The 24,446-nt window shown below is 49.6% G+C and overlaps 3 protein-coding genes across 3 annotated transcripts in view; 2 read left to right on the forward strand and 1 right to left on the reverse strand.

The window, feature by feature from the left end:
• Positions 1-5,324, forward strand: part of OSBPL2 (oxysterol binding protein like 2) — a 37,271-nt gene extending 31,947 nt beyond the window's left edge. The window contains exons 11-14 of the mRNA XM_009909965.2: positions 1,063-1,191; positions 1,776-1,899; positions 2,573-2,663; positions 3,992-5,324. Of these exons, the coding sequence (XP_009908267.2) occupies positions 1,063-1,191; positions 1,776-1,899; positions 2,573-2,663; positions 3,992-4,094 (447 nt within the window). The 3' untranslated portion in view covers positions 4,095-5,324. The remainder of the gene's footprint in view (positions 1-1,062; positions 1,192-1,775; positions 1,900-2,572; positions 2,664-3,991) is intronic.
• A 2,677-nt stretch (positions 5,325-8,001) lies between these two features.
• Positions 8,002-15,301, forward strand: ADRM1 (ADRM1 26S proteasome ubiquitin receptor). Its single transcript, XM_054173739.1, has 10 exons — positions 8,002-8,088; positions 9,015-9,225; positions 9,488-9,604; positions 9,684-9,807; positions 10,240-10,326; positions 12,371-12,452; positions 12,674-12,903; positions 13,071-13,228; positions 14,354-14,456; positions 15,083-15,301. The coding sequence occupies exons 2-10, from the start codon at positions 9,016-9,018 to the stop codon at positions 15,187-15,189; spliced, it is 1,218 nt and encodes a 405-aa protein (XP_054029714.1). The 5' UTR covers positions 8,002-8,088; position 9,015; the 3' UTR covers positions 15,190-15,301.
• Positions 15,302-16,248: 947 nt separating this feature from the next.
• The window catches only part of LAMA5 (laminin subunit alpha 5), a 101,004-nt gene continuing 92,806 nt past the window's right edge, over positions 16,249-24,446 (reverse strand). The window contains exons 60-80 of the mRNA XM_054173759.1: positions 24,241-24,383; positions 23,939-24,124; positions 23,537-23,673; positions 22,942-23,095; positions 22,668-22,801; positions 22,381-22,543; positions 21,561-21,689; positions 21,213-21,364; positions 20,720-20,852; positions 20,316-20,456; positions 19,977-20,107; positions 19,718-19,885; positions 19,487-19,619; positions 19,188-19,345; positions 18,904-19,090; positions 18,484-18,636; positions 18,223-18,382; positions 17,984-18,114; positions 17,795-17,885; positions 17,256-17,375; positions 16,249-17,135 (exon numbers count right to left, since the gene is read on the reverse strand). Of these exons, the coding sequence (XP_054029734.1) occupies positions 16,981-17,135; positions 17,256-17,375; positions 17,795-17,885; positions 17,984-18,114; positions 18,223-18,382; positions 18,484-18,636; positions 18,904-19,090; positions 19,188-19,345; positions 19,487-19,619; positions 19,718-19,885; positions 19,977-20,107; positions 20,316-20,456; positions 20,720-20,852; positions 21,213-21,364; positions 21,561-21,689; positions 22,381-22,543; positions 22,668-22,801; positions 22,942-23,095; positions 23,537-23,673; positions 23,939-24,124; positions 24,241-24,383 (3,059 nt within the window). The 3' untranslated portion in view covers positions 16,249-16,980. The remainder of the gene's footprint in view (positions 17,136-17,255; positions 17,376-17,794; positions 17,886-17,983; positions 18,115-18,222; positions 18,383-18,483; positions 18,637-18,903; positions 19,091-19,187; positions 19,346-19,486; positions 19,620-19,717; positions 19,886-19,976; positions 20,108-20,315; positions 20,457-20,719; positions 20,853-21,212; positions 21,365-21,560; positions 21,690-22,380; positions 22,544-22,667; positions 22,802-22,941; positions 23,096-23,536; positions 23,674-23,938; positions 24,125-24,240; positions 24,384-24,446) is intronic.

A 24,446-nucleotide genomic window follows, 5' to 3' on the forward strand; every position in this document is an offset into this window, starting at 1 on the left:
TTTCCTTCCTTCCTGTTGAATCTATATTTAGATGGGGAACTATCTAACCAGATGTTGACATGGAAAGTAGCCTAAAAGAGTCCTTAAAAAAAAAGCAGCCCAACACTCAAATCAAGTGACTGCAATTAGACTCTTAACCACATGGAGCTGTTTTCTGGTGTATAAAACAGGCCCTGTTCAACTTAACAGGGTATATTTGAGTATAATCAGTGAGTCATGTCACACGGGACAGAAAAGGGATGGGAAGGAGGGGAGTGAGGGAAAACTCTGTTACTATCACTCCAGGGTGTTACTGCCTCAAACTTCCCTTCTGGTTGTTGTGGTTTTAAATGGTTTCTCGTGGTGAAATCCTCTGAAATTCCACCATGTTGATGTCCTGTGTCCTGCAACAGCCAGATTCTGAGAGCAGCCTCTTGAAGAATACTGAGTTTAATTTTATGTGTTAGAGCAGTGCATCTGGTAACAAAAGAGCTTGGAAGGAAAGGCTGTGTTTAGAGACTTGGAGTACAGAGGCTCTGTAGTGAGAAAATTGGAAGTGATAATAGTTACTAGAATCTAGGTACAGGAAATCAAACTGAAACAAGGCTGTATCTGTCTTTTAGTCTTGCATCCAAATCTTTTGCAGATGATGAAGCAATATCCAAAAGCAGGCATGCTCTGTTTATCTTTCTTAGGCCAGTATGGGAACTGGTTTAAATTGAAGTCTTGGCTCATTTCAACCTGAATAAATAGGAGTCATGTTAGGTGAAATTGAACTACAGGGTAGGATAGAAGGGAAGCTAGAGGAAAAAAAATCTTGAAAGATGTTAATTTAGTGCTACTGTTTTTAAACAGACACTCAAGCTGTACATAGGTGAGATACCAGGAGCAAGACATTCAGGTGAAAACTAGAGGAGCAGTGTACAAAGTGAGGTAAAAGAAACATGAGGATGAGATAGGATTACAGGAGTAGAGTGTGTAGTGTCTCAAATTTGATCAGATTTGTCTACAGTCAGTGTAAAACTCTAGCTGAAACTGTCTGGTTTCCTTTTGTTCCCCTTCCAAATGCTATCTCTGTTTCAGAGTGAAGATGTTATTAAATCTGAAAATGATGAAGCTGATGATATGCCAGAGGTTCAAGACACAGTGCAGTTCATACCAGGCAGTAAATTGCTTTGGAGAATAAATTGTAGGCCACCAAACTCATCGCAGGTAACTGTTTCAATCAGTCTGTGTATTGCTATCACTGGTGACTTATTCTCAGGAACAGGAGTAATGCTCAAGGGAAACCCTGCTGAAGTGTCTGTCCTTAGGATGCCTGTTGACAGGTGCTGGCAGTTCTTGCTGCAGCAGTAAAATTAGACTACAGCAAGCTGTCTGCTTTGTTTCTGTGCTGAAAGCATCGCTGCTGTGTTGGTAGAAAGGTTGAATGCTCTGACATCAGCTGTTTCAGTGTGAGTCTGATACCTTAGGTTAAACTGTCTGTAAGACCTTTACACTTATAAAATATGGATATATCTTCCCTTCTGCTGAGCCTGCTGTTAGAGACAGGCTTCCAAAAAATACAGTCACTACCAGCTGGGTATTGACTTCAATCGTTTCAACAGGAGGTTTTGTTGTCTTGTAGGTGTGGGTGGTTTTGTTTGGTTGGGTGGGTTTGCTTTCATAAAATTCATGATGTTAAATATCAGGTGTGGAGGAACATCTGTCTTGATCCTCTGAAGCAAAGATTGCTTAATAAAGTGAAAGCTGGGAACCCAAAATAACTTGCATGTTATCTTTAACTTGCTTTTAAGATGTACAATTTCACCAGCTTTGCTGTGAGTCTCAACGAGCTAGAAAAGGGCATGGAAGCAATATTAGCTCCCACTGACTGTCGGCTACGTCCAGATATCAGAAACATGGAGAATGGAAACATGGGTATGTGTTTGCTGGGGGAAATACTTTTCCCCATTGCTAAGTTTTGAGAGGGATGGCTGAAGGGAGGTTGGTTGATACAGACACACAGTCTTTGGTTTCCCAGAGCAGCCTTAACTCTTCTTCACCCTGTGTTAATGGACATGCTTTTGAACAATGTGCAATGTCTGCTTTCTCCCAGGAAAGTCTGGGAGAGCAGATGTGTCCAAGGTGGATCCCAAGACTCCCCTTGCCTGTTATGGTGTATTTGCATGTTTGTTATCTGGGGGAGCTGGCAGACATGATCTTGCTCTGGAGTTTGTCTGGAAAGACATGTGGGGAACAGACATGCTCTGTTGCTCTGGCATTTGTCAGAAAAAACACATGGCTAGCTAGTGAAAAGAAATCACTGTCTGTGTTATGCCTAATCCAAGTTCTTCCCTGCTGTCCTGGTGCAGTGTTTCTGACAGATAAAACACCAACATTTCTGTTCTAACTTGGTGTTTGTAGGACCAGCTCTTCTGAACTGAGGGGCAACAAAAAACTAAACCTGAGATTTTCACACTTCAGTGAGATTGTCTACAGCAAGGGTTTTCTCTTGCTTAAATGAACCCTATTTCATGTCTCTGCAGTCCTGTCTCTGTGTTTGGTGTTTCTATTTTGCCAAGTAACCAGTATCTCTTGTATTGTTTGCTAGATGTGGCTAGCAAAGAAAAAGAGAGACTAGAAGAGAAACAGAGAGCTGCTCGCAAGGAGCGTGCAAGAGACGAAGTGGAGTGGCACACACGGTAAGGAGGAAGGAACTTGGGCATTTGTTTAATGCTTGGTTTGGTCTATTGCTTGAAATGTTTTACTTCCCGGCAGCCTGTTTGATTTCCTGCACGACAGCACAATCTGTAGTGGCTCTTAAAGCGTTGGCTGGGTCAACACTTAAATAATTCAGCTGGAAGCCAAAATTGCTGATAACTTTTTGTCCTGCAGAAATTGCTGAAAGCTCTGAGAGTTAACTCCTGTGGTAATGCTGGCTATTTGGGGATTTGGTTTTTTAAATCCACAGAGGTCATAATTGTGTTAGTATGAAGAACACATTAAATCTCATCTCTCCTTTAACCAGTTCCTGTCCAGCTTTTGGCAGCTGAGTAAGACATTGTAGCCCTTTAGGGCCTTTAATTTTCACATTCTGAGGACTTCTTGGCTTGGACACTTCAGAAATGGCTTTTGTGGTTGCATATTGAAGTGACTTCTCAGTCACAGAGTGCACCATGGAGTAATGTGTGATTTGGCTCCTGCTCCCACTAGTTGCTTTTCACAGATGCCAGTGCTCTGCTGTCAAGTGAGCTCACAGCCAGTTACTGCAGGTGCTTCCTTCAAAGGCGAGAACTTTGGGGTGCTCCCATGATTTCAGGAAATCCAGAGAAGAAAGCATTCTCTTCCCAGAGCTTGGAGGAGTAGCTGCAGGCTAATTCCACCTAAAACTTTTGAAAATAATTTCCAGCTAACATGAAATTGTTTTCAGTCAACGTGGCTAAAAAGCCGGCATCTGTTAATGTTCTGTGCAGAGTTCAGCTTCACACAACAGAACTGTCCCCTGTTTGGAGAGGTTACAGAGAGGGTTGTGTAACTGACTTGGCATTCTTCTGAAGTAAAAATGAATATATATATATATATATATAAGCGCTAAAGTAGCAGTGCTATTTTTATTTGGAATAGGACAGCACTTTTAAAATTCATTTCATGCTCCTGGATTTTTATGTAAAAAAAAGAATTGAATAAGATGCTTTAGAAGGTGGTGATAATTATGGGGCAAGTTTAATGCTTTGTTTTACATGCTCAGAATATTTCCTGAAGATATATATTTTTTTTTTTCTCTTTCTAACAAAAAACCACCACTGTGCTTTTACAGTGTTTGGTGAAAGAAGCAAAATGGTTATTTCCTCCCCCCATATTAATAACTACTTTGTTTTGTTTTTCTTTTATTGTTTCATTCTTCCCCCCTCCCCCTTTTCTCTTATTTATCTTTTTTTTTCCCCCTTTTCTCTTCTTTTTCTTTGCTTTTTTCCTTTCTTTTCTCTTCTCTTATTTTCCCTTTTTCTTCTTTTCATATTTTTTTTTCCAGATGGTTTCATCAAGGCACTAACCCCTACACTGGGACTTCAGATTGGCTGTACTCAGGTGGCTATTTTGATAGAGATTTCTCAGACTGTCCTGACATATACTGAATTTAAACAACCAAGTCTCATCTCACCTGGACATCTAGTTACTAGATTTCATTCCAAGCCAGTTACTCTGGTTTTGTTGATAGCAAAACCCAGCTTTTCTAAGTAAATTTTAACAACAACAACAAGCTATTGGTCAACAATCGAGGATTTAATTATCACTAACGTTGGATTGCCAAATGTTGAAATGCTGTTGCATTCTTTCCATCAAACTGCACCTGAAATCATCATGTTTTCACTAATTTTTCAAAGGGGCCTTTGGTTCTTCAGGTTTTTTTCCCCCCCTTCATTTCTTTGTCAGGAAGATTTGCTGTATCTGGTAGAGCACATAACATCCTTGAAAACTACGTAACTTAAGTAAAATAGAGATAATATCCTTGTTGCTTAGTACAATAGTGAAGAAGCTGAAGTCTTTGGAACTCGGAGCAGGGATGAAAAGCTAATATGGTACCAACAGGATCCAGTCTAGTACTGTTGATACTGCCTGTGAAGAGATGCATGTGAACTTCCATATGGTATGTAGCACTACCTGGGGGCTGCTGCTCCTGCCTCCCCCTCTCTGAATATGATTCAATAACTTAGAGACTCAGGGGAACAAAACCCAACCTGAGCTTCTCAAACCGTAGTTGTCTGTTACAGAGTCTTCACAACTTTTGGACACTGTGAGCATTAAACTATGTACCTGTGATAAAATTACATAAAGCATATGATAGGAGAAGGGCAGGATGCTTTAAAAAGTGCTTTTTTTATCTGAAGTCAAATGCTGTTCTTAAAACAGGAGGAAGGTTCAGGAGCTGTTTGCAGGAACCAAGAGGTAGTTACAATGTAAAATATATTGCTTGCTACCACTCAGAGGCTTGTATCTTCTGCACTACCTTTGGCAGCTTTGGCGCTGTGTACGCTTCTAGACTAACTTTTGATTTGGAAGCACTTTGGTGTGTGTATCCACACAGGTTCATGTTTTGGGGAAGTTTTGGTCTGCATGTTTTTCATTATTAGGTCATGTCTGTTTTGTATGTTGTGAAAAAGCAGAATCAACTTAAAGCTTTGGCAGAGTTATACCTATTAGAAGTTTTCTGTGAGCACGTGATGTTAAAAAGTGGGAATTTTAAGGGTTGTTGTTTTTTTGTTGTTCCTTATCAAACCATCAAAGCCATGTAATCCTGGAAATAATCAGTTAGTGAACTGATGTGTTCATTTGCTTTCAAGTGGAACACTTCAGAGAGGTAAAGGGGGGGGGGCTCAGTAATTTAAATTTAATCCTACTGTTGATTCTTCTTTTATGAAAGTTTTTAATTGAGTCACCAGGCAAAACTGGAGAGCAGCTGCACTGCTGTGAAGTTTACAGTAATTCAGTGATTCCAGATAAGCACCAGCACCTTGAGGAGCTCATGGAAGAACTAATTGATATCCCAAACGTCTCTGGTTTCATCCAGAGAACAGATTATTATTATTTAATTCTTTTTAAAGTGCTTCTCTCCCAGCCACAGGGTTAAAAAGCAAAAGAAAAGTAACATACTCATGGAGAAATATTTTTATATCAAATCATGCATCTAATGATTGGAGGAACTTCAAATTCTGGGGAAATTCAGTTGTTGCCTTCATTGGAAGGCTTAAGAGATGCTGTAAAACTTCAAGGCAGTAAGGAAGGGCGTAATCTAAATGTGCTTGTGGCAACTCCACTCTGTTGTCAGAAATGGTACTTTGTGTTGATTGCAAGTCTTGAGGCCTCACAAGCCAGACGTGGTACCAAGGCACAGGCAGTAGGGTTGTGTTTGTTCCTAGTGAGTGCCTGGATGCTTGGCTTTTAAAAAGACATTGCTGATCCATGTGGGATAGCATAAAGATGTTTTTTATAAAGAATTGGACTTCAATGACCATGCCAGGCACTCTAATCCCCTTTCCAAAACCCACTGCAAGCAGAGCAGGGCCCCCTTTGTTAGGTGAGGATTGACAGGATTCATGTGTTAAACCAGTTTAACATCTCATGGGAATTTTAAACCCTCCTAAACTAAATTGTGTCTTCAGTGCCGGAGCAGTGTTTTAAAATGATACAAGTAGAAACTGCCTGAATGGAAAACCTGTGGAGTTGTTGCTTCTTAGAAGTGCACAGGTTAGCATCCCTCTCTCCAAGTTATGATTTACATTCAAAGACCTAAACCTTGTCATTATATGAAGGCATGAAAACAATGTGACATCTTTAGTCCAAACTTCAGTATAGAACATTCATGGAATTTGAAAAGAAACTGGGAGGATTTCTAAAGCAAGAACACGTCATTAGTTGTCTTGCCCTCTTCTCCCCTTCCTTCAGTGTAAAATTTTTTGTGAAGTTTTCAGATTAGTTCCAAATCCATTCATCTAACTCATTGTTCTTCATTGACAACACTCACAAAACCCTCGCCCCTCGCTGCCGCCACGTCTCTGCTTGGCTCGCCGTGGGACTCCTGATGCTCTGAACGCAAAGAAGTTCTTATTTTCGATGCAGATCTTGCCTCAGTAGTTTACGTGTCAAAACATTAATAACTTTGCACCTTTTGAAAGAATGTCACTTTTATAACTTGATTAAACACTGTATATAACTGTGTTAGTATATGTTAATAGAGCTATGTAGAAAAACCATCTAGAAAGAAATTATAATAAATACTTAAATACCCTGTGGGCCTCTAGATGGTGACAGAGTTTTGTGAGACTTTAGTATCAGGGCAGCTGTCAGGTAGGGCAAGAGGAGGGCTGAGGAGGGCTGGAGATGACTCTGTCTGTTTTCACAGTGATGCTTATTAGATGAAGATGATTTATATCAGAACTTTGATTACCTCCTGCTCTGCCATCAAAGCTTTTTCCCTAGATGTGGGTGGACTTGATTCCTTAGCAGCCTCTTGCCCTCTGGTACGTTGGCTCTAGGAAGCCTGGGGGGATATCAGCCCACACCAAGAGCAGTGGTGGTGAGGGATGTGGTGTGGAGGTCGGGCTGGGAACCTGTGAGGTGACAGGGAAGAGAAATGGCTGCAGGTGCTGGGAGTGCTCCTGGTGTGGGGGCATACGCTGGCGGGATGGTCAGGTGTCAGCTGGAGCAGAGGAGTGAGGGGACTTTTAATAAAAATCCTAGGGAAAGGAAAAGAACTATAGTTGCTGTATAGTGTCTGCGTTTGTGTCTTTGAGGCAACGTCAAGGAAGTTGTGAGCAGCTTGTTCAGACATTTGGCATTTATATAATTATCAGTACCCTCCTTAGTGAGGATGGGAAACATCTGCCCTACATTACCCAGAAGAAACAGAACTTGATTCCTGTTTTAATAGTGAAAAAAATAATTTCTCAGTGATTTTTATGTGCTGAAAAGTGTTTTAAAAACCCAACACCCAGACTCTTTCCCCAGCAAAGCAGGAAGGCAGCAGCTCTGCCCCCTCCTTTGGGAACGAAGGTGCTTGTTTGCTGGGCCCTGGGCCGAGCACCGTGGCAGCTGGTGACAGGCTGCAGCTCCTGCTGCTTGGAAACACCCGAGATTTGGGTTATCTGCACCTCAAAGCAATACTGAAATTCTGTAACGGTAACCTGCCTAACGCCTGGGTGGGATTTCACACCTCCCCTCTCCATCCTGCTCGGCAAAGCCCCCTCCTGCCCTGCACCAGAGAGAGTCGCTTCACTGAAATGGGTTTATTTTTGTAATATTTAATAACTGTCGTTCCCCCTCTCTTGACGACCCTGCTCTGTACAGGTCTGTGGACGCAACTGTTACACTGTAAAGCTGTAAATGGGAATAAAGATGGTTTTGGAGAAGAGCCGGGCTTCGGCCTCTGCTTGGCGGGCGGGGCGGGGGCGCCGCCATCTTGCGCCGCGGTGACACAGCAGGGCGCTACGCGCCCCGGCCTCTGAGTGACAGCTGCGTCGTCCACCCATGAGCGGCCGCGGGGGCGCCTGCCCCGCCTCTGTGGGCGGGGTTCCGGTGCGCCGGGCAGGAAGAGCCGGGCGGCACAGGGCCTGCGGGCGGCGGTGGCAGCAGGTACCGGCGCGGGGGGCGGTGGAGTGGGCCTGGTTCAGCTCGGTCAGGTTCTGCCTCAGGCTCCGAGCGGTCCCGTTCGACCCTGCCTACCGATTGCCTCAGCGATTTTGCTGGGGCCTGGCCTGCGGGTCGGCTACGCCTGGCTCTGGGGACCGGGATCTGCCGCCGGGGAGGGTCTGGGGGGGTTGCGGCCCGGCGGCCTTGGGGGACTCCGCTGGAGATCGCGGCCTCTTGAGTGGCGAGAAGTGCTGGAGGCGGCTGTGGCCGAGCAGGCAGCCTGGGCTGTGCTTGGTTGTGCGGCCGGCCTGCACCCAAGGCCCTGTGTGCCGGCAGCACCGCTCCCGGCTTTGCGTGAGGGACTTGGGCCGGACTCTGCTGCAGCGGTGCCCTCGGATCATCGGTACTGAGAGGGTGGGTTAAGCGGTACTGCGAGCTTAAAACCAGCTGCTAAGTCATGCGGGCCGTCCGATCTCCGGCATTAACCTCCTGCCTCGACCTGCGAGGTCGGTAAATGCATCCCTTGGGAGACATTAAGCTGATGCAACTGAGGTGACCTGTGGAGGGTTGCTCTATCACAGGCAGCTAGCGGTTCTCTGCTGGAATGCTGAAGCAGGAGCCCGAAGATCAGTATTCTAGCAGGGCTTCCAGCAGTTAAAACGTCCCCGATCATGTGAACCGAAGAAGGAAGCATCCGGGGGGGGTGGTGGTGGTGGTGGTGGTTTCATTTTTAAATACCTTAACAGATAGGCTGTACTTTATCAGTGGAGGTCTGTGGAGTGACCTGGGCTCCACTTTAGTTCTTGTGGATCGTCCTGAAGTTCTGCAGGCAATGAAGAAGATTCCTTTTCGTGTAGCTTGTTGGATAAAGATACTGAGGAAAGGAGAATATGGTTCCTCATCGCATCTGCAGTTCTCTCTCTCCCCAGGATGTCTTCAGGTGCGTTGTTTCCGAGCCTGGTGCCAGGCTCCCGTGGCTCTTCAAGCAAATACCTGGTGGAATTCCGAGCAGGGAAGATGTCCCTGAAAGGTAGCACTGTAACTCCAGACAAGAGAAAAGGTCTTGTGTACATCCAGCAGACTGATGATTCCCTCATTCACTTCTGCTGGAAGGACAGGACTTCAGGCAACGTTGAGGATGTGAGTATGGGTTTGTGCCTCAGTGCTGAGGCATTAAGTTGTGGTCTCTCTTCTTCTGGTTCCACTGGCACTGCTGAAAAAGGTTCTCCAAGGCAAATTAGGATGAGAATGCCACTGTGGCTTTGCAGACTGGCACTTTCAAATCCTGTCTTGCTCCTCATAGTAGAGGAAGGAAGGCTTGGGGAGGAGGGCAGAGGTCTTTGGGAGGCTAAGTGGTATTCGTGCATCCTCTCAAGCGTGTTCCCACTGCCACATTTTGCAGGACTTGATTATTTTTCCTGATGACTGTGAGTTCAAGAGGGTACCTCAGTGCACTACGGGCCGTGTGTATGTATTGAAGTTCAAGGCAGGATCAAAACGACTCTTCTTCTGGATGCAGGTTGGTGGGAAGACAGCAGTAAAGGTTTTAGAATGAAGTGCTTTCAGTGTGACTCCTACCAAGAGCAACTTTCTTGCAGGAGCCAAAGACGGACAAGGATGAGGAACACTGCCGTAAAGTCAACGAGTATCTCAACAACCCACCCATGCCTGGTGCCCTGGGGGGGAATGCAAGTGGCGGCCACGAGCTCTCGGCCTTGGGAGGTACAGTTCAGTCTCTGCTCCTTCATCTGACTGCCTTGGTTTTTCTAGGTCTATTTTTAGAGTAAGCAACTTGTAGTTCCTTAGGAAGAAATTCCTGATGGCCCTGGAGGGTGAGTTGGGGACAGTGTTAATACCAGAAGTGTAAATTGTGCTTTTAGCAAAATAAACTCTGCTGGTTTAATAGGTGCAGGCTGAAAGTTAAGACTGCCAGGAGAAATCTCTCTTTGTTTCCAGCAGATTCTCTGGAGTCTTACCTCTTTCTGAAGCCAAGTTACATTTATCTTTCATGAACATCATGAATCAGTAAACACTTGCAACTGTTTTTTCCATACAGAATGTGATGCCAATTAATCTCCTGCTGCTTGAGCCGGAGTGCTGTGAAAAAACAAACTTCTGTGAATATGTTGTGTTTCAGAATGTTTTTGTTTTTAGGTGAGGGTGGCTTGCAAAGCCTTCTTGGAAACATGAGCCATAACCAGCTCATGCAGCTGATCGGACCAACGGGCTTAGGAGGACTTGGTAAAATGCTTTAATATCTTTATGCCAAAATGGTGTTTTCTCCTGCCAGGTTAAATCTTACCTGACAATATTTCCCAGTGGTGCTGTTGATTGGAATAGCGCTGCTTTCATGGCAGAAAGCAAAGCCCTGCCTTAAAGATAGGCTGAGGGGCAAAAACAGAATGCAGGAGGTGACGGGCAGCAGGTTCTACACAGCACTCGTTTAGGGCTTGATCTGCAAGGAGTATCAGTTCTGCTCCTTGCTCTGCTCAGTCTTCTGCTTTTTTTTCTTTTCCTCCTGTTTTTCTACCCTTCCTCTTCTTCCTAAATATTCACTGGAACAGCAACTGAGTACCCAGGGCTCATCCCTGGTAGATGTCCCAGTTACCAGGCTGAGGACTTGCTCATCTTGTCTCTGATTCAGTGAATATTTGTGTGCAGAGTTCAGAGGAAGGCTGGAGCATGCTCATCCCACAGCACTCTGGTCAGAGGAGTGAGGCTCAGATTAGGATTTTCTCTCCTGGGACACTGGGGAGAGCTTGAATCACTGCGCTGTTTTTCCTGGAGGGGATTAGAGGTGTGCTGGAGTCCCTGCTGTGGTCTGGTCTTAATGTTATCCACACTTCAAGTCCAAAAGCATTTCCGGAGAGGTCAGACTCTCAAGTGGAAGCAGGCAAAGGTATGTGTGGCAGTGACTAAGGTTCTGTGCTTGAGCTCCAAAGTCCATTTTTGTGGCTCCAGCACATGCCTTCTTAGCCTGAGATGCAAGTCTCTTGTTAGTGTTGGAGTGTTCTGACTTTTTAGGTTGTGTTTGGAAAGGATCTTCCTTCTTGAAACTTCATGTGGTTCCTGAGACTGTCTTCCTTTTCTTCTCAACACTTTTTCTCGGCAGCTCTTCTTTGCCTTTCCATCAGACAGCTTGACATGAAGCTCACTGCAGTAACGCAAGGAAAGCCATCTGCTTGCCTTGGCAACTGGTGGTTATGGTGAATCTGTCTGGATCTTTTCCCCCAGTAGCATCTTGTCCTCTTGCATCAGGTTTGCATCTCTCTTGGGACTCTGCTTTTATTGCAGAGCTCCTGCCACAAGGGAGCTTTCTTGCTTCTGGGTAAACTTTCCTGGCAGGGACAAACTGAGGTGTGTGTGGTACAGCCTGGGCAGCTGTTCCCTACTGTTCCTGAGGCTGTGGAAGCTCTGGGTTAGTAGAGTGGGTTCTATACAAAGGAGTTAGTGGCTGGTGCTCATTCCAGTCAATTAGTCATGTTTGCTAGTGGAGTGCCATTGTTCTGTCCTCATGCAGGTCTGGTGTAGGGAGGTGTGTCCAGTTCTATGAGGTACAAGAAAGCACTGGATGGCAAGTGTATGGTAAATGGAGTGTTTGGCCGATGTGGTTCAGTGGAGCTAGAAGCTGTGATAAGTCCTTGGTAGTTGGCATGTGTGGGTGAAGGAGGCTGATTCCCATTTGTTTTGCACATGGCAGTTGGCTCAAGAGCTGAGTGTTGGTTTCCTGCTGTCTCCTGATCGCTGCTCTGCTGGGAGCAGTTTGTGTGTGGGGCTGTCCTCACTTTGCCTATGAAGTGTTTAAGGTCTTGTCTGATTCTGCTGCTGCATCTGTTAGGTCTGAAGCTGCAAACCCCAGGTGCGTGGGGGGACAGCAGCAGTGACTCAAAGGCTCTGCCTCTCTATCTTCTGCTGAGGGCCTTGGCTTAGAATTTAGAGAAAAACTGGATTTGGGGGAATGAGTAGATAGAAGGAGAGGGCTGTGCTACAATGATCCTCTCTGTGTGGCACAAACCAAAGTCATCTCATCCTTGTGTTCACCTAGAAATGGAGTCATTTCTGAAACATGCAGCTCTCTCTGGGGCAGTTTTCTAATGGGGAAGCAAGATCAGAACGAGAGCTATTAAGGAAGGGGTGGGGGGGTTGGTGTGGGCTCTTTCACCCCCTCCTCTATTGTAGCAGACAAAACCTTTCAGGTACAAGAGTGACCTCTCCAGAGCAGGGAGGTGCAAAAAACCTGAAGAGATAAATTCCTAAGCCTGTTCTTCTTTTATGTTTGCGGAAGGTGGGCTGGGTGCGCTGACGGGTCCTGGGCTGGCCAGTCTGCTTGGAAGTGGGGGACCCCCAACCAGCAGCTCATCATCAAGGTAGGGTCCCTGCCTGGTCTGGGTTTGTAATGTCAAGTTGCCACTGCTGTGGGAAGAACTGGGGCCTCCTGAGCAGGAGAGATATGAGGGGAATTAAGTCTGATTAACTCTAAAATGAGGTAGGAGCTCTTCGTGTTGTAGAGCTAGGAAAAGAAGCTTTTTGAAATAGCAGAGGCAAAGCTCTTTTTGCAGGGAATTCCTGCACTGATTATCTCTTCCAGCTCTCGCAGCCAGTCAGCTGCTGTGACACCATCTTCCACAACATCTTCTACACGTGTTACACCTGCCCCGTCCGTTCCTGCGGCTGCCTCCGTGACCAGTCCCAGCCCCGTACCAAGTTCGGGTAATGGAACCAGCTCAGCCACGAGCCCAACCCAGCCCATTCAACTGAGTGACCTTCAGAACATCTTAGCTACTATGAATGTGCCAGCTGGAGCAGGAGGTCAGCAAGGTAACAGTGTTCTGACCAGGCAGCTCTTGGATGCATGGGTTCTTTGGAGCTGTTTTACTGTCCTGTTCCAAATTAGTCATGCCTAGGTCTCAGTGCTCCTGGCTTACATGACGTAAAGATGGGGTTTTGTGCACAGCCTAACAGCCAGCCCTTTATTTCCTTCCTAGTTGACCTGGCAACTGTTCTGACTCCTGAGATAATGGCTCCCATCCTGGCCAATGCTGAAGTTCAGGAACGGTTGATGCCTTACCTCCCCTCGGGAGAGTCTCTGCCACAGACTGCAGAGGAGATTCAGAATACCCTGACATCTCCTCAGTTTCAGCAGGTGGGTGCCTCCCTGTCACAGGAGATGCTCTTCTCCTCCCCTCCTCCCCCATGGCTCCCTTGCCCTGCTTTTTCAGGTTCCTGTTGCTGTTCAGCGTAGGAAGTTGCTCGGTAGAAGTGGAGAGGAGGAGGGACAGGGTTTAGTGGAGCAGCACAAGTTCCTCTGCCTGCACACCCGAGGGCAGATTAGAATGATTTTCACTTTTTCTCCTGGAATTGAGCTGTACCCTTCTCTTTATTTTATTTGTCTCTGGCAAACGACAGGACTAGTAGCAAATTCATGATTCCTTGTCAGAATGGCTTGTCAGCACTCTCCTTAAAGGTCATTTCAAGTGACTGAAGGGGAGAGATGCTCATGGTTACGGCCCTGTGCCTCTTGAAACAATGGTACTTAATTCCAGTGCTTCCTGTGTGTGACTTAAAGCTGGTGTGTTACAGGCCAGACTGAACTGGTTACACGGATTGATTGAAATCTGTTCATCTGGAAAATGTCAGTGGCTAAGGCAGCTGGTTTGAGTTTCAACTAGAGCAGCTCTTCTGTGGAGACAAGACTGGGAACTGAGGGCTGTTTTTAATTGGTGGTTTGATAGAGTGTCTGCATCTAGGCAAAGATTCCAGTTGTCCATCACTTTGAGAGTGATGGAGCACTGGAACAGGCTGCCCAGAGAAGTTGTAGAGACTCTGTCTCTGGAGGCTTTCAAAGCCTGGCTGGATGTGTTCCTCTGGGTCATCCTGCTCTAGCAGGGGATTGGACTGGATGATCTTCAGAGGTCCCTTCCATCCCTCACCTTGCTGTGATTCTGTGAACCAAGTGGCAGTCATGGCACTGTGGTTTTATGTGCTGCTTAGTCTAGCAAAGCTGACCAGTTTGTGCTTACTGGCATCTAGCTGGTGACAAGCAGACGTTGTTCCAGCTTGCAGACCCCACAGGGCCTGGGGGTGCAGCAGCATTTTGGAGCCTGCCCACGGTGTAGCAGTTGAGGGAAAGTGGCTGCTCCAGGCCAGCCAGTCTCCAAGTTGTGACAGGGCTGCTCTCCTCACGTGGGTGTTGCACAGTAGCCACCTGGTGCTGGAGGAACACGAGGCAAACATTTGGTTTTTTGACACTTTTGACTCTGATTCACAGGCATTGAGCATGTTCAGTGCTGCCTTAGCTTCAGGACAGCTTGGCCCACTGATGAGTCAGTTTGGCTTACCCGCAGAGGCAGTAGATGCAGCAAATAAAGGAGGTAAGTGTTGGTGCTGTCAGGTGATGAGGGCGTTTGGGGTTGTTCACTGCACACAGCCATTGAATGTGGAATGTAGTCATTAGCTGCTGAGCAGTTGCTGGGAGCCAGCCCTTGCGTTCTTGTTTTCACAATGCAAAGGAGAGTGGCTCAGTTGTTCTCCAGCAGACACTGTGATGTCAGACCTGCCTTTAGAGTTCTGCAGAGGTGTGCTGAGCAGCCTTGGCATCATTTTTTCCTGGTAGAGGTGTAAGACTCTGGGCAGGTCACAGCCACTTTGTTCAGAAATATCTCGTGTGGGAGTCTTAATGATTCCCCTGAAACCTGTGAATGCAAGTGGGGCCTGTAGCTCTTGGGTGGGGTAGTGTCAGCTTTCCCTGAAGAGATTTTAGCATCCATTCCATGACTGCAGCAGTTCTGGTCTTGGGCTGCCTGTGCAGTTAAAGGTGCATGGAACACTGGCTGTGTCAGATCCAAATGTCTGTTGAGTGCTAAAAGTTTCTTCCCTGCTAATAGATTCATACTAAAGCAACTGTTTATTTTCCAAGTAATGAAGTTTAACCACATGTGGGCAATAAACTGCATCCCAGAAAGTGCAAAGTTAAATAACTACTGTGTTTAACTTCTAGATGTAGAAGCATTTGCCAAAGCAATGCAGAACAGTGTCAAGTCAGACCAAAAGGAAGGAGACTCTAAGGACAAGAAAGATGAAGAGGAAGATATGAGTTTAGATTAAATTATTTGCTCTTCCTTACAGATATTCCTAGATACTAACTTAAGCAACTGCAGTAGGATTACTAACTTCATATTGTGCTTATATAAATCTACAAATAAAGGAATTTTCTTTATCTGCCATGCTGTTCTTGCTCAAGTCTATGCAACTTGCTCTTTGTTTCAGGGGAGTTGCTCACTGATCAGTCCTGATGCCTTTTCACAGAATCCCTCCCCGCTGGGATGCTCTGATCTTGAGCTTGGAAGAAGTGGTCCTTGAATGTTAACCAACTGTCTTGGGCCCCTTTACCTTCTTGTTCCCTGTCCCATGGCATTTCCCCTAGCAATTCCTTGAAGGCTGCACTCAACCTGCTCCCCTTCAACCAGATCCTCCTTCTTAGTGAGTGTGAGAGTTGGGTTGGTGGTTGGACTTGAAGATCTTAAAAGCCTTTTCCAAACAAACTGATTCTGTGATTGGTCCTCTTCCAGTTCTACATCAGCCTCACAGTTGTTCTTCACCATCAAAGTGAAAAGAGAGTAACATAAAACTTTATTTGACTCCCAAAGTATGTACCAGTGATTTACAAAGACCATCTTTAATACTACAACTTAAAACCAGGTCATAATTACTTTTTCTTTTGAAGATGGACACATTAAAAACCCATTTTACAATATTTACCCCTCATAAAAAAACCAACCCACAATATACTGATATAAGTTATAAGTAAGTCCGTTTCAGAAGCAAGATTTTGTCCCCAGGTGGCTAGATAAATATACACACACACAAATATATATATGACGTGTAAGTGCACATGTGAGCTAGGTGTTTGGGGAGAAAAAAGGTGGTTTCAAGTGAGGACTGCAGTAGGAAAGCTGTGAGTGAGGCTGGGCAGGAGAAGGCAGCTGCTGGCACGGTGGGTGCCAGCCTCAGAGGTAACCTTTCCTTACTTCTTCCCTTTCGAAGGTTCTTGCTTCACCCAACAGAACCTTTTGTCAGTGTTATCTACCAGTGCTGAATGCAACTGCCGAGTCAGAGAGGGGTATTTGGGTCAGGCTGCTTCCCCCAGCAGCTCTCTCAGTGTTCCTTCTTTTTTCTTTTCCCCCAAGATTGTTATAAATTAATCTGCTCAGCTGATGCTAATTCTGCAAACAGAATTTTGTCCAAGTGCCCCCTCGCAGGGCTCTGTGTAGCAGTGGCAGGTGAATTGAGACTGCCCTTGGGGGAGGTTCAATGTGTCCTTGCTTATAAAAACACAGAAGTGACTGAATTAATCCAGTTTGTCCTAATTGCATTTGTTATAAAACAGAAACTGCCTCCAGTTTTTAGCAGGAGACAGTCTGTGACCGTTATTAATAGCCTCAAGTGTTCTGTGAACTAAATCTATGTGCGTTGCAAGTGTGGGGTGAAGGGAGCAGGATTTAGGACATGCTGCACAGCTGCTGTGTGCTCCAGCCCATGCTCTGCAGGACAGGTGCTCTTGCCGTGAGCCACGTGGCAGCATGAGTCCTGCCACCCTTGACCACGTCCTGCAGACTCTTCACCACCACAGAATGACCTGCTCCTGTCTCCACATCCTGCTCCAACTTTTTGGTTGTTTTTGTGACAGATGTCCCCAAAGTGTCCCCTTCTCCCCACCCTCCTTCCCGGCTCTCCGTCCTCTTGGATTCACGACCCCTCTCTGGTTTTGGCCCCAGACTTGTGCCTGCAGTCACTGGAGATGAAGTGTGGCTGACCACGGTGAGTGCTGTGGAGGGGTGAGGTCTGGGGCCCAGAGAGCAGCGCTGTCAGTTGGGCTGTACTTGGAGGTGCAGACACTTACAACACAGGGCAACCCTTAAGGCCAACGGAGCCTCTGACAGTCCTGGCTCGTTGCAAGTCCACATGGCTCCGGTTAATCACCAGGTTCCTTATGCAGCCCACATAATGAGGGAGGGGGGGTAATGGTGACAGGGTGCTGGTGCTGTCTGTCGCTGCAGAAGGAACAAATGAAACCAAACCTTAGGCTGGCTGGTGAGAGGGCAGGGGGTTAAGCACTGCTAGCTTGAGTGTGGGTTTGGGGTATGTTCTGCAGCCTGTCTCGCCCAACTCACCTGGCAGCCCTCCCACGTGGAAGGTCGCCCTTGTGCTGGGTGCAGGAGGCTGGCTGGGTCCCACTGTGTAGTTGCCTTCTGTGTCCACATCAACCTGGATGACGTTTTTCCATTTGGTAACTTCAGAAGAAAACAACAGTCAGTGCTGCCTCCTTACCTTGAGAGCAAGGCCACCTTCAACCTCTGGCCCACATCAGCACAGCAAAACTACTGGGAGGGTCAGAGGACCTGTCTCAGCTCTTGGAAAACACCCAAATCTGGACAGCCTCCTCCAAGACCTGTCCTTTGGCCACAGCAGCCATACATGAAGCACTGTGTCATTGCTCTGGGGAAAAGCCCTCTCCCTGTGGGGTGGGACACCACTAACAAGATCAGGGAGGACTCTGATTAGAAAATTACTTAATCTGGGAGATTGCAGCTGCCATTAAGTACATACAGGTGGGAGCCCAGGCTTAAATACCTGAAGAAGAGGCCCAGGCTCCTCCCAGGAGCTCTGGGCTGAGCATCAGGAGTGGAGCAGTATCCTGGCTATCACCTACCTGCGATGGTGTGCCACTGCCCGTCACAGAGAGATGGAGACATCACTGATGACGAGAACTCCTCACCCCCAGTGTTTGCTTTCACTGTAACCTGGGGTGTGAGACAATTGGAGCCCAGTGAGCTGAGTGGGATGGGCAGGAGATGGCAGTTGCCTCTGAAAACCTGTGGGGAAGCCACCCTCCCACTACCTTTGTCTCCTCCATGTACAGCAGCACATGGTGGCTTCTTCTTGTGCTGAGGTGGAAGATGAGGCCAGAGGTACTGCGGGGACGGACTTCCAGTGTCACTTCCAAGTCCTGCTCAGTCATCAGTGCATCAGCTGGAAGAGAGATGCCACTGGTGAGGAGAGGGAATGAGGGACCTCCTGTGGGATGCATCCCTCCCAGTTTCAGGGCTGTGGGAGCCAGCCAAGGCTGCTGTGAGGTACCTAGGACAATGGAGCCGCCATCCGCAGAGAAGAAGATCCCGCTCTCCAGTGCACCCTCATAGCATGGTGTCACCCCAAAGGTGCGTGAGGGGGCACCCAGGGGCCTCCCATCCAGCTGCAGGTTCCTCAGGCAGCCATCAAAGCTGGAGACTGAAGCAACCTGCAGAGAGGCCACGGGGGTGAGCACAGAGGGGCCAAAACCTGGCAGGGACAGGGAACTGGTAAAGACATGGTGATGCCATGAGACCACCAAGCCCTTACCGGTATGTGAGCCTTGGCTTTGCCAGCTGGGACTCCCCCCACATACAAGGGTGTCTGTGCCACAAAGAGCCCTGTGCCGGCCACAGCAGCATCTTGGGCCCGCAGCCCATCGATGACCAGCTGGACTCGGCTCCGGTCTCTGCTGAGGAAGACCTGCAAAGACCAAAGCACAGTGCCAAAGTTGGCTGCTGTCTGGATTGGGAGCAGTCCCAGAGTTGTGGCCTGGGAAGGGAGACATCAGCTCAGAGCACAGCCAGCCCTGGCTGTGATTTTGCTGTCCCCTTTGCTCCCATGGGACCATGGATGTTCCACGTGCACTTAAGAAGAGATGCCCAGAGCAGGGCTGCACTGAGCTAACCCCTGAAGAGGCACCTGGTGCCAGGACAGGACTGATGTGGCTCAGGGAGGTCCTGCACTCACCGTGTGCCAGCGCCGGTCCCGGTACTTGTCTTTGCTGCGGATGCGCAGCCGGTGCCTGCCGATGCCCAGCAGGAAGACAAAGCGCCCGTTGGAGGCAAAGAGGGCCATGAAGGTGCCCTGCTTGCCTGCCACGTAGAACAGCAGCCCACTGGAGGAGTTCAGCTTCACCTCCAGGGAGAAATGGGACCTGCAGAGACAGGCAGTGATGGGAGCACCCTGCTCTTCCACAAGGGGCAGCTGCTCTCCAAGCGAGGGTCCCTGTGGCTGGGCATGGGGTGTCTCACCTCTGCCCAAAGGAGGCTGGGATCTCCTCAAACTCCCAGCGGCTGCTGGGGGCACCCCCAAAGCGAAAGGCGCCCAGGGCTGCACGGGGCTGTGGGTGCAGTTGGCAGAGCCCATCCCGATCGTGGCGGCGGTCCTTGGAGGCAGGCCTGCCAGGCACCTACACAAGATGCACCAAGGAATGGACTAAGGGGAGAGCCCCTGGGGGTGTCACAGGGCAGAGGTGCTCAGTAAGGGGACAGTGGTGGCATCTGAGGAGGACAAGGAGGAGGATGTGGGGAGTTTTGGCAGCAGCTGGTACCTTGGGTTTCCTCCTGTCTTTCTTAGGAGCGACTCTGAGCTGCTGCGGCTGCTCATCCCAGGGACAGCTCATGGTGACGTTGATGTTCTCCACATTCTGCTGCAGGTCCACCACCATCTGTGGCTCTGACACTCTACAAGCAGGGAGAAGAGCCGTGTGTCACAGAGGCAGCTGGGAGATGGGAAGAGGCTGAGCAGCCCTGCTCTCTGCCAGCGGCAAAGAGGCGCCCACCGTTTGACGAAGACGTTTGCGATGCAGCCGGTGAGGTTGCTGAGGGCGGCTGGATCCGGGGAGCCCCCGAGCTGGAGGAGCTGCCGCCCATCCTGCCGCCGCTGCCGCCGGCCAGGCCCAGCACCTGCCACCGTGTCCTGCAGCTCATCATCCACGTACAGCCTCAGCCTGTGGGGATGAGCAGCGTGGGCTGAGCGGGTCCCTGTGCCCGACGGCACCCAATGGCCCCCCGTCCCCCACGCACTACCGGGACACATACCCGCGGGGGTCACTGTAGAAGGCCACATAGTGGGTCCTGCCATCAGCATAGACATTTTGAGTAGTGACTTCATTTGCCAGCAGCCTCAAGGCCAGTTGGCCCCTTTGGAGGGACACTTGGCACATCCCCTCCTGCAGAAAGCATCACCCTGTGAATCCTCAGGAGCTGAACCTTCAGGAAGAGCCCATTTCCCCACCACCCTCCAGGAGCTCAGGGTGCAGACCTTGATGCAGATTCACCCTCTGTTCCCATCAAAATCCTCCCCCTTTCCCAGGAGGAATCAGTGCTATCCCCAGAGCAGAAGCAGCCAGCATAGCAGGGGAGACTGCAGGTGCCCACCTGGGTGGTGTGGTGGTAGAGCAGACCCTCCTGCTGGCTTGTCCGGAAGCTGAAGCCACTGTAGAAGTCCTGCAGTCCTGACACGTCCTTCAGGGCCAGGGTCAGGTAGCCATGGCCATGGACGCTGACTGACCGAGCAATCTGTGAGGGACACCATGGAGGAGAGGTGAGAGCCTGGCCATTGGAAGGGTGCTGGGGGGATGACTGAGGTGCTCAGGTGCTCTCTAGGTCTGGCTGGTGCTATGGCCAGCCATGTAGAGCACCTCACCATGAACCCCCTGCTCTGAGGACCTGGGGATGTTTTATGCTTGTTTCTGTGTCAATGAGGGGAGACTGGGCCTGTCCCGGGGTCCCTTGCCCTTTCCCCAGCATGCTGGCTGGGCTGCCAGGGCTTTTGGCCTTACCAGGAGGTCTGAGGTGCAGCCATAGCTCACGCCAACGGTGCTCATGCGTTTCAGGTCGACGTATTTGCCAAGAGCCTTCAAGCCCTTCATGCAGCCCCGGATGGGCCCACCCGTGGGGAAGAGTGCTTTCAAGCTGCAGGAGAAGCAGGTGGTGTTACCAGATCAGCCCCAGGCAGGTTCCGGCCCTGAGTAGGATCTGGTCTTGCAGCCCTTCAGAGTGCCTGGGAAGGCCATGATGGCAGCCATGGGTATCTCAAGTGCCTCAGGCACAAGGGTGCTCCGAAGCACCCAGCATGACAGTCAAGGACTCAGTGACACCTATCAGCACCTTCATCCCTCACCAGAGATGGAGCCTACAGTGATGGGTAGTAAGAGAAAAATCTCCCCACACATCTCCATCAGGGCTCCAACATCCCTGAATATGACTGGGAAAGGGGCAGGGCTACCTTCATGGACACTGGAGACTCCCACCCCACTGCAAGCCTCTGCCTACCTGGGGGGCAGCACAGCTGGGGGCACACCACCGAGGTAGTAGGAGACAGCATTCTCCAGGGAGTTCTCCTGCTCCACCATGAAGATGGTGAGGCGCTCCAGCCGCACCAGGATGCGCTTCTTGTTATTCATTTTGAGGAGGAAAATCTGGATCTGGAGACAAGAAGAGAAAAATGATCCACCAGCCAGCCTGAGGTCCATCACAGAGGGCAGCACGAGGTGTCCAGCTCATGGCTTTAGTCAAAGGGCTTCTTACAGCTCATCCTCCCCAAACCAAGGGTCTGGGTGTCCTGCAGCCTCTGGCTGAGAAGCCCCAAAACGAGCTGAGCAGGTGGCTGCTCCCCCTTACCGCTTTGTTTGTGGTGCTGCTGATGGTGAGGGAGGAGTTGCTGCTGGGTTTCGCCATCTCCAGGCCAGTGCTGAAGTCGTAGTAAAGCACCAGCTTCCCATCCCGGATGGCCAGACACAGGAACTGACCCTGGGGTAAGCAGGATGGACACTCAGACCCATGTCCTGGTGTCCAGCACTCAGCTGTGGTGCCAAGCCTGACCTGCTCTGTAGCACTGGTGGGAGCAGGTCCTACTGTGGGTGCTCCAACGCAGTCATTGGGGGTTTATCTGTGAGCAGTAGCCCAGTGCTGGGGGGGCACAGGGACAATACTGCAGCTGGAAATGCTCCTTGCAGTACCACCTGCCCCAGTGAACCCTGGCTTGGCTGATGGGGTCTGTGTGTGGGTGCTCTTGGAGTTCAGCAGAGTCCCTCCAGCACCAGACAAGCAATTGCTTCTGCTGTGAGGTCTGAGTCCAGCCCTCTTGTGGCTCTAAACAACACTGCAGAACCACTGTGACTGGAAAACACCTTTAAGGTCCCTTCCAACCCCTAACATTCTGTGATTTATTATCTAAATCTACCAGGGCCACTACCACAGCACATCCTTGAGCACAGTATCTAGATGGCTTTTAGATACATTCAGGGATGGAGATTCAACCACTTCCCCGGGCAGCCTGTTCCAGTCTTTGATAACCCAAGAGAAAAGGTGCTCCAAGTAGAGCTGCCATCTCCCAAGCCCTCTTTTCCCCAGTGCCCTGAACTGGGAATGCCAGCAGGTAGGGTTGGGATTGTTCTAGCCCAGTGAGGGGTGAAGGCTTCCCAGGGGAGAGAGCAGTTACCTGATTCTCCAGGAAGAAGATGATGCCATTGTAGGAGACCACCCGGATCTCCTGCTCAAAACGCTTTGTGGAGCCAAACTGGCTCTCAAACTTGATCTCTGCGTAACCGGTGCCATCGAAGTAGGAGCCATCAGTCAGCCAGGGGTCTCCTGTGGACTTGGACCTGAGCCACACAAGAAGAGGCCCAAGGCATCACTCTAAAGCCAGCTGCCACGATCTGGGGTGGCCAGGGGTCAAAACATATGCCACGGACCAGAGCTGCTCTCAGCCTGGGCATGGTGCCCTACCTTGCACAGGGCTTCTCAGCAGTGGTGTCCAGCTGGAAGGTGTGCTGGAAGTTGTAGAGGCTCACAACCTCCTCGTTCAGTGTGTCCAGCTCCAGGCACCCACGGTAGTTAGGATAGCGCAAAGTGGGAGGAGGCTGGGAACGAAACCAAACAGTTAGGGCAAGTTTGATCCTGGCTTTCCCATGAAATCAAGAGGTTTTCCTTTCACAAAGCTCCAAAGGTATCGCTGATACCTCCTAGAGAGCTGAGCCTCCCTCCCTGCTGCCTGTCTCACCGTGAAGTTGGAAGGGTAGCCACCCACGTAGAAGACCACGTTGTGCGGGTCGAGGTTGAGCAGCCCCTGCTCCCCCTTGGCCACGCTCTCTCCCTTGGTCTCGTGCACCGTCTGCCTCTCCACGATCACTGACATGTGCCCATACTGCAGGATCCTGCAGCAGGGAGGGGTGGTCAAGACAAGGGGAGACCCTCCAAGGAGCAGCATACCCTGCCCTCCCTGGGCAAAGGGCCTCCCCGCACAGCCCTACCAAAAATGGGTGCATCTCCCACTGGGGAGCCCCACCGCAGCAGTGTATTGAGAGGACTCAGCACTCATGTTGCCAGCACTGCCACAGGGCTGAATGGCTCCTCAGTGATGAGCTTCATCTTCCCTCTCCTGTAGGCACCCTCAGACCCTCCATGACCTGGTAAGATACCATCTCCCTACCAAGTTTTTTAGATGCATCTCAGTGTTGATCATGTAGGGATGGGTGGATCACAGCACCTCTGTGAGCCTAGGGCCTAACTGAGCTTGGGCACAGCGCTACTTTTGTCCACTGTAGGGACAGTCCCCTGCTGTCCTCCTTGGAATGCATCTCCTCTCCATCTCCTACCTGTTGATACTGACAGTGGCAAACTGCTCTCCAATATCCTCATCGACGGTTAGGGAGGCTGGCTCCTCATCACCCAGTTTGTAGATCCAGTGCACCCTGTGGTCCTTGAGCACAATTCCCAGGTAGTCTCCAGTGGCCTGAAAGCAGGGAGAGACAGGACCACATGCTGGCATTTGGGACAGGCAGTAGTTGCAAGCAATTCTCTCTCTGATGCTCCCAGGGCTGCCCAGGACAAGCAGTCTCACTGGCACAGGTCTCTCCATCCACCGCCGGCCAGGCTGATGACTACACCCAAGGCCTGTTCCCCACAGACACCCAGGGGGAGGGTGAAGGGTGAGGTGCTGATGTCTTTCATTGGTCCTACCACGATCCCCCACTGATGCTACCATGGCCCTGGCTCACCTCCTGGCTGCCCAAGTACAAGACGAAGTGCCCCTCCTCCGTCCCGTCCTGTCGTCGCTGCCGGCTCCTGGGCTCAGGGTTTTGGATGTAGAACTTGAGGGATGTATAGGCTGCCAAATCCTGCAGGTCGCTGGGCATCCGGACCTGCACCCCTGAGCTGCCGTTGAACTTCATGGGGACCTTCACCTGGAGGGAGAGCAATCCAAACCCACTGCTGCTGCCTCTTGCTGTCAGCTCTCTCAGGTAAGCCCTCACTGACCCCAAGCCCCTGGCACCCTCTGCTCCCCTTGCCAGGAGCCCACCTTGCTGGCAGCATTCCTCGCCTGCGTGATGAGCTGCCGGATCCGCACGATGTTCTCTGACACGGTAGCGTTCTTGTTCCTCCTGTTCTCCAGGCTGCTCAGCTTCTCCAGCAGCAAGGGGATGGTGCTTTCCAGGCTAGACACTGGGGTTGGAGAGGAGAAAGGAGTTTTGAGGGTTAGTGAAGAAGGAGGATGCAGAGATCAGG

This window comes from Dryobates pubescens, chromosome 26, assembly GCF_014839835.1.
Source record: "Dryobates pubescens isolate bDryPub1 chromosome 26, bDryPub1.pri, whole genome shotgun sequence".
In the NCBI taxonomy this organism is placed as follows: domain Eukaryota; kingdom Metazoa; phylum Chordata; class Aves; order Piciformes; family Picidae; genus Dryobates; species Dryobates pubescens.

What these genes read in the sequence shown, in the direction of transcription:
- ADRM1 (XM_054173739.1), top strand. Translation starts at nt 9,016, where the DNA reads ATGTCTTCAGGTGCGTTGTTTCCGAGCCTGGTGCCAGGCTCCCGTGGC. An exon ending in CTTCAGGCAACGTTGAGGAT is followed by an intron (nt 9,226 to 9,487) that starts GTGAGTATGGGT and finishes CACATTTTGCAG; the next exon opens with GACTTGATTATTTTTCCTGA. An exon ending in AACGGGCTTAGGAGGACTTG is followed by an intron (nt 10,327 to 12,370) that starts GTAAAATGCTTT and finishes TGTTTGCGGAAG; the next exon opens with GTGGGCTGGGTGCGCTGACG.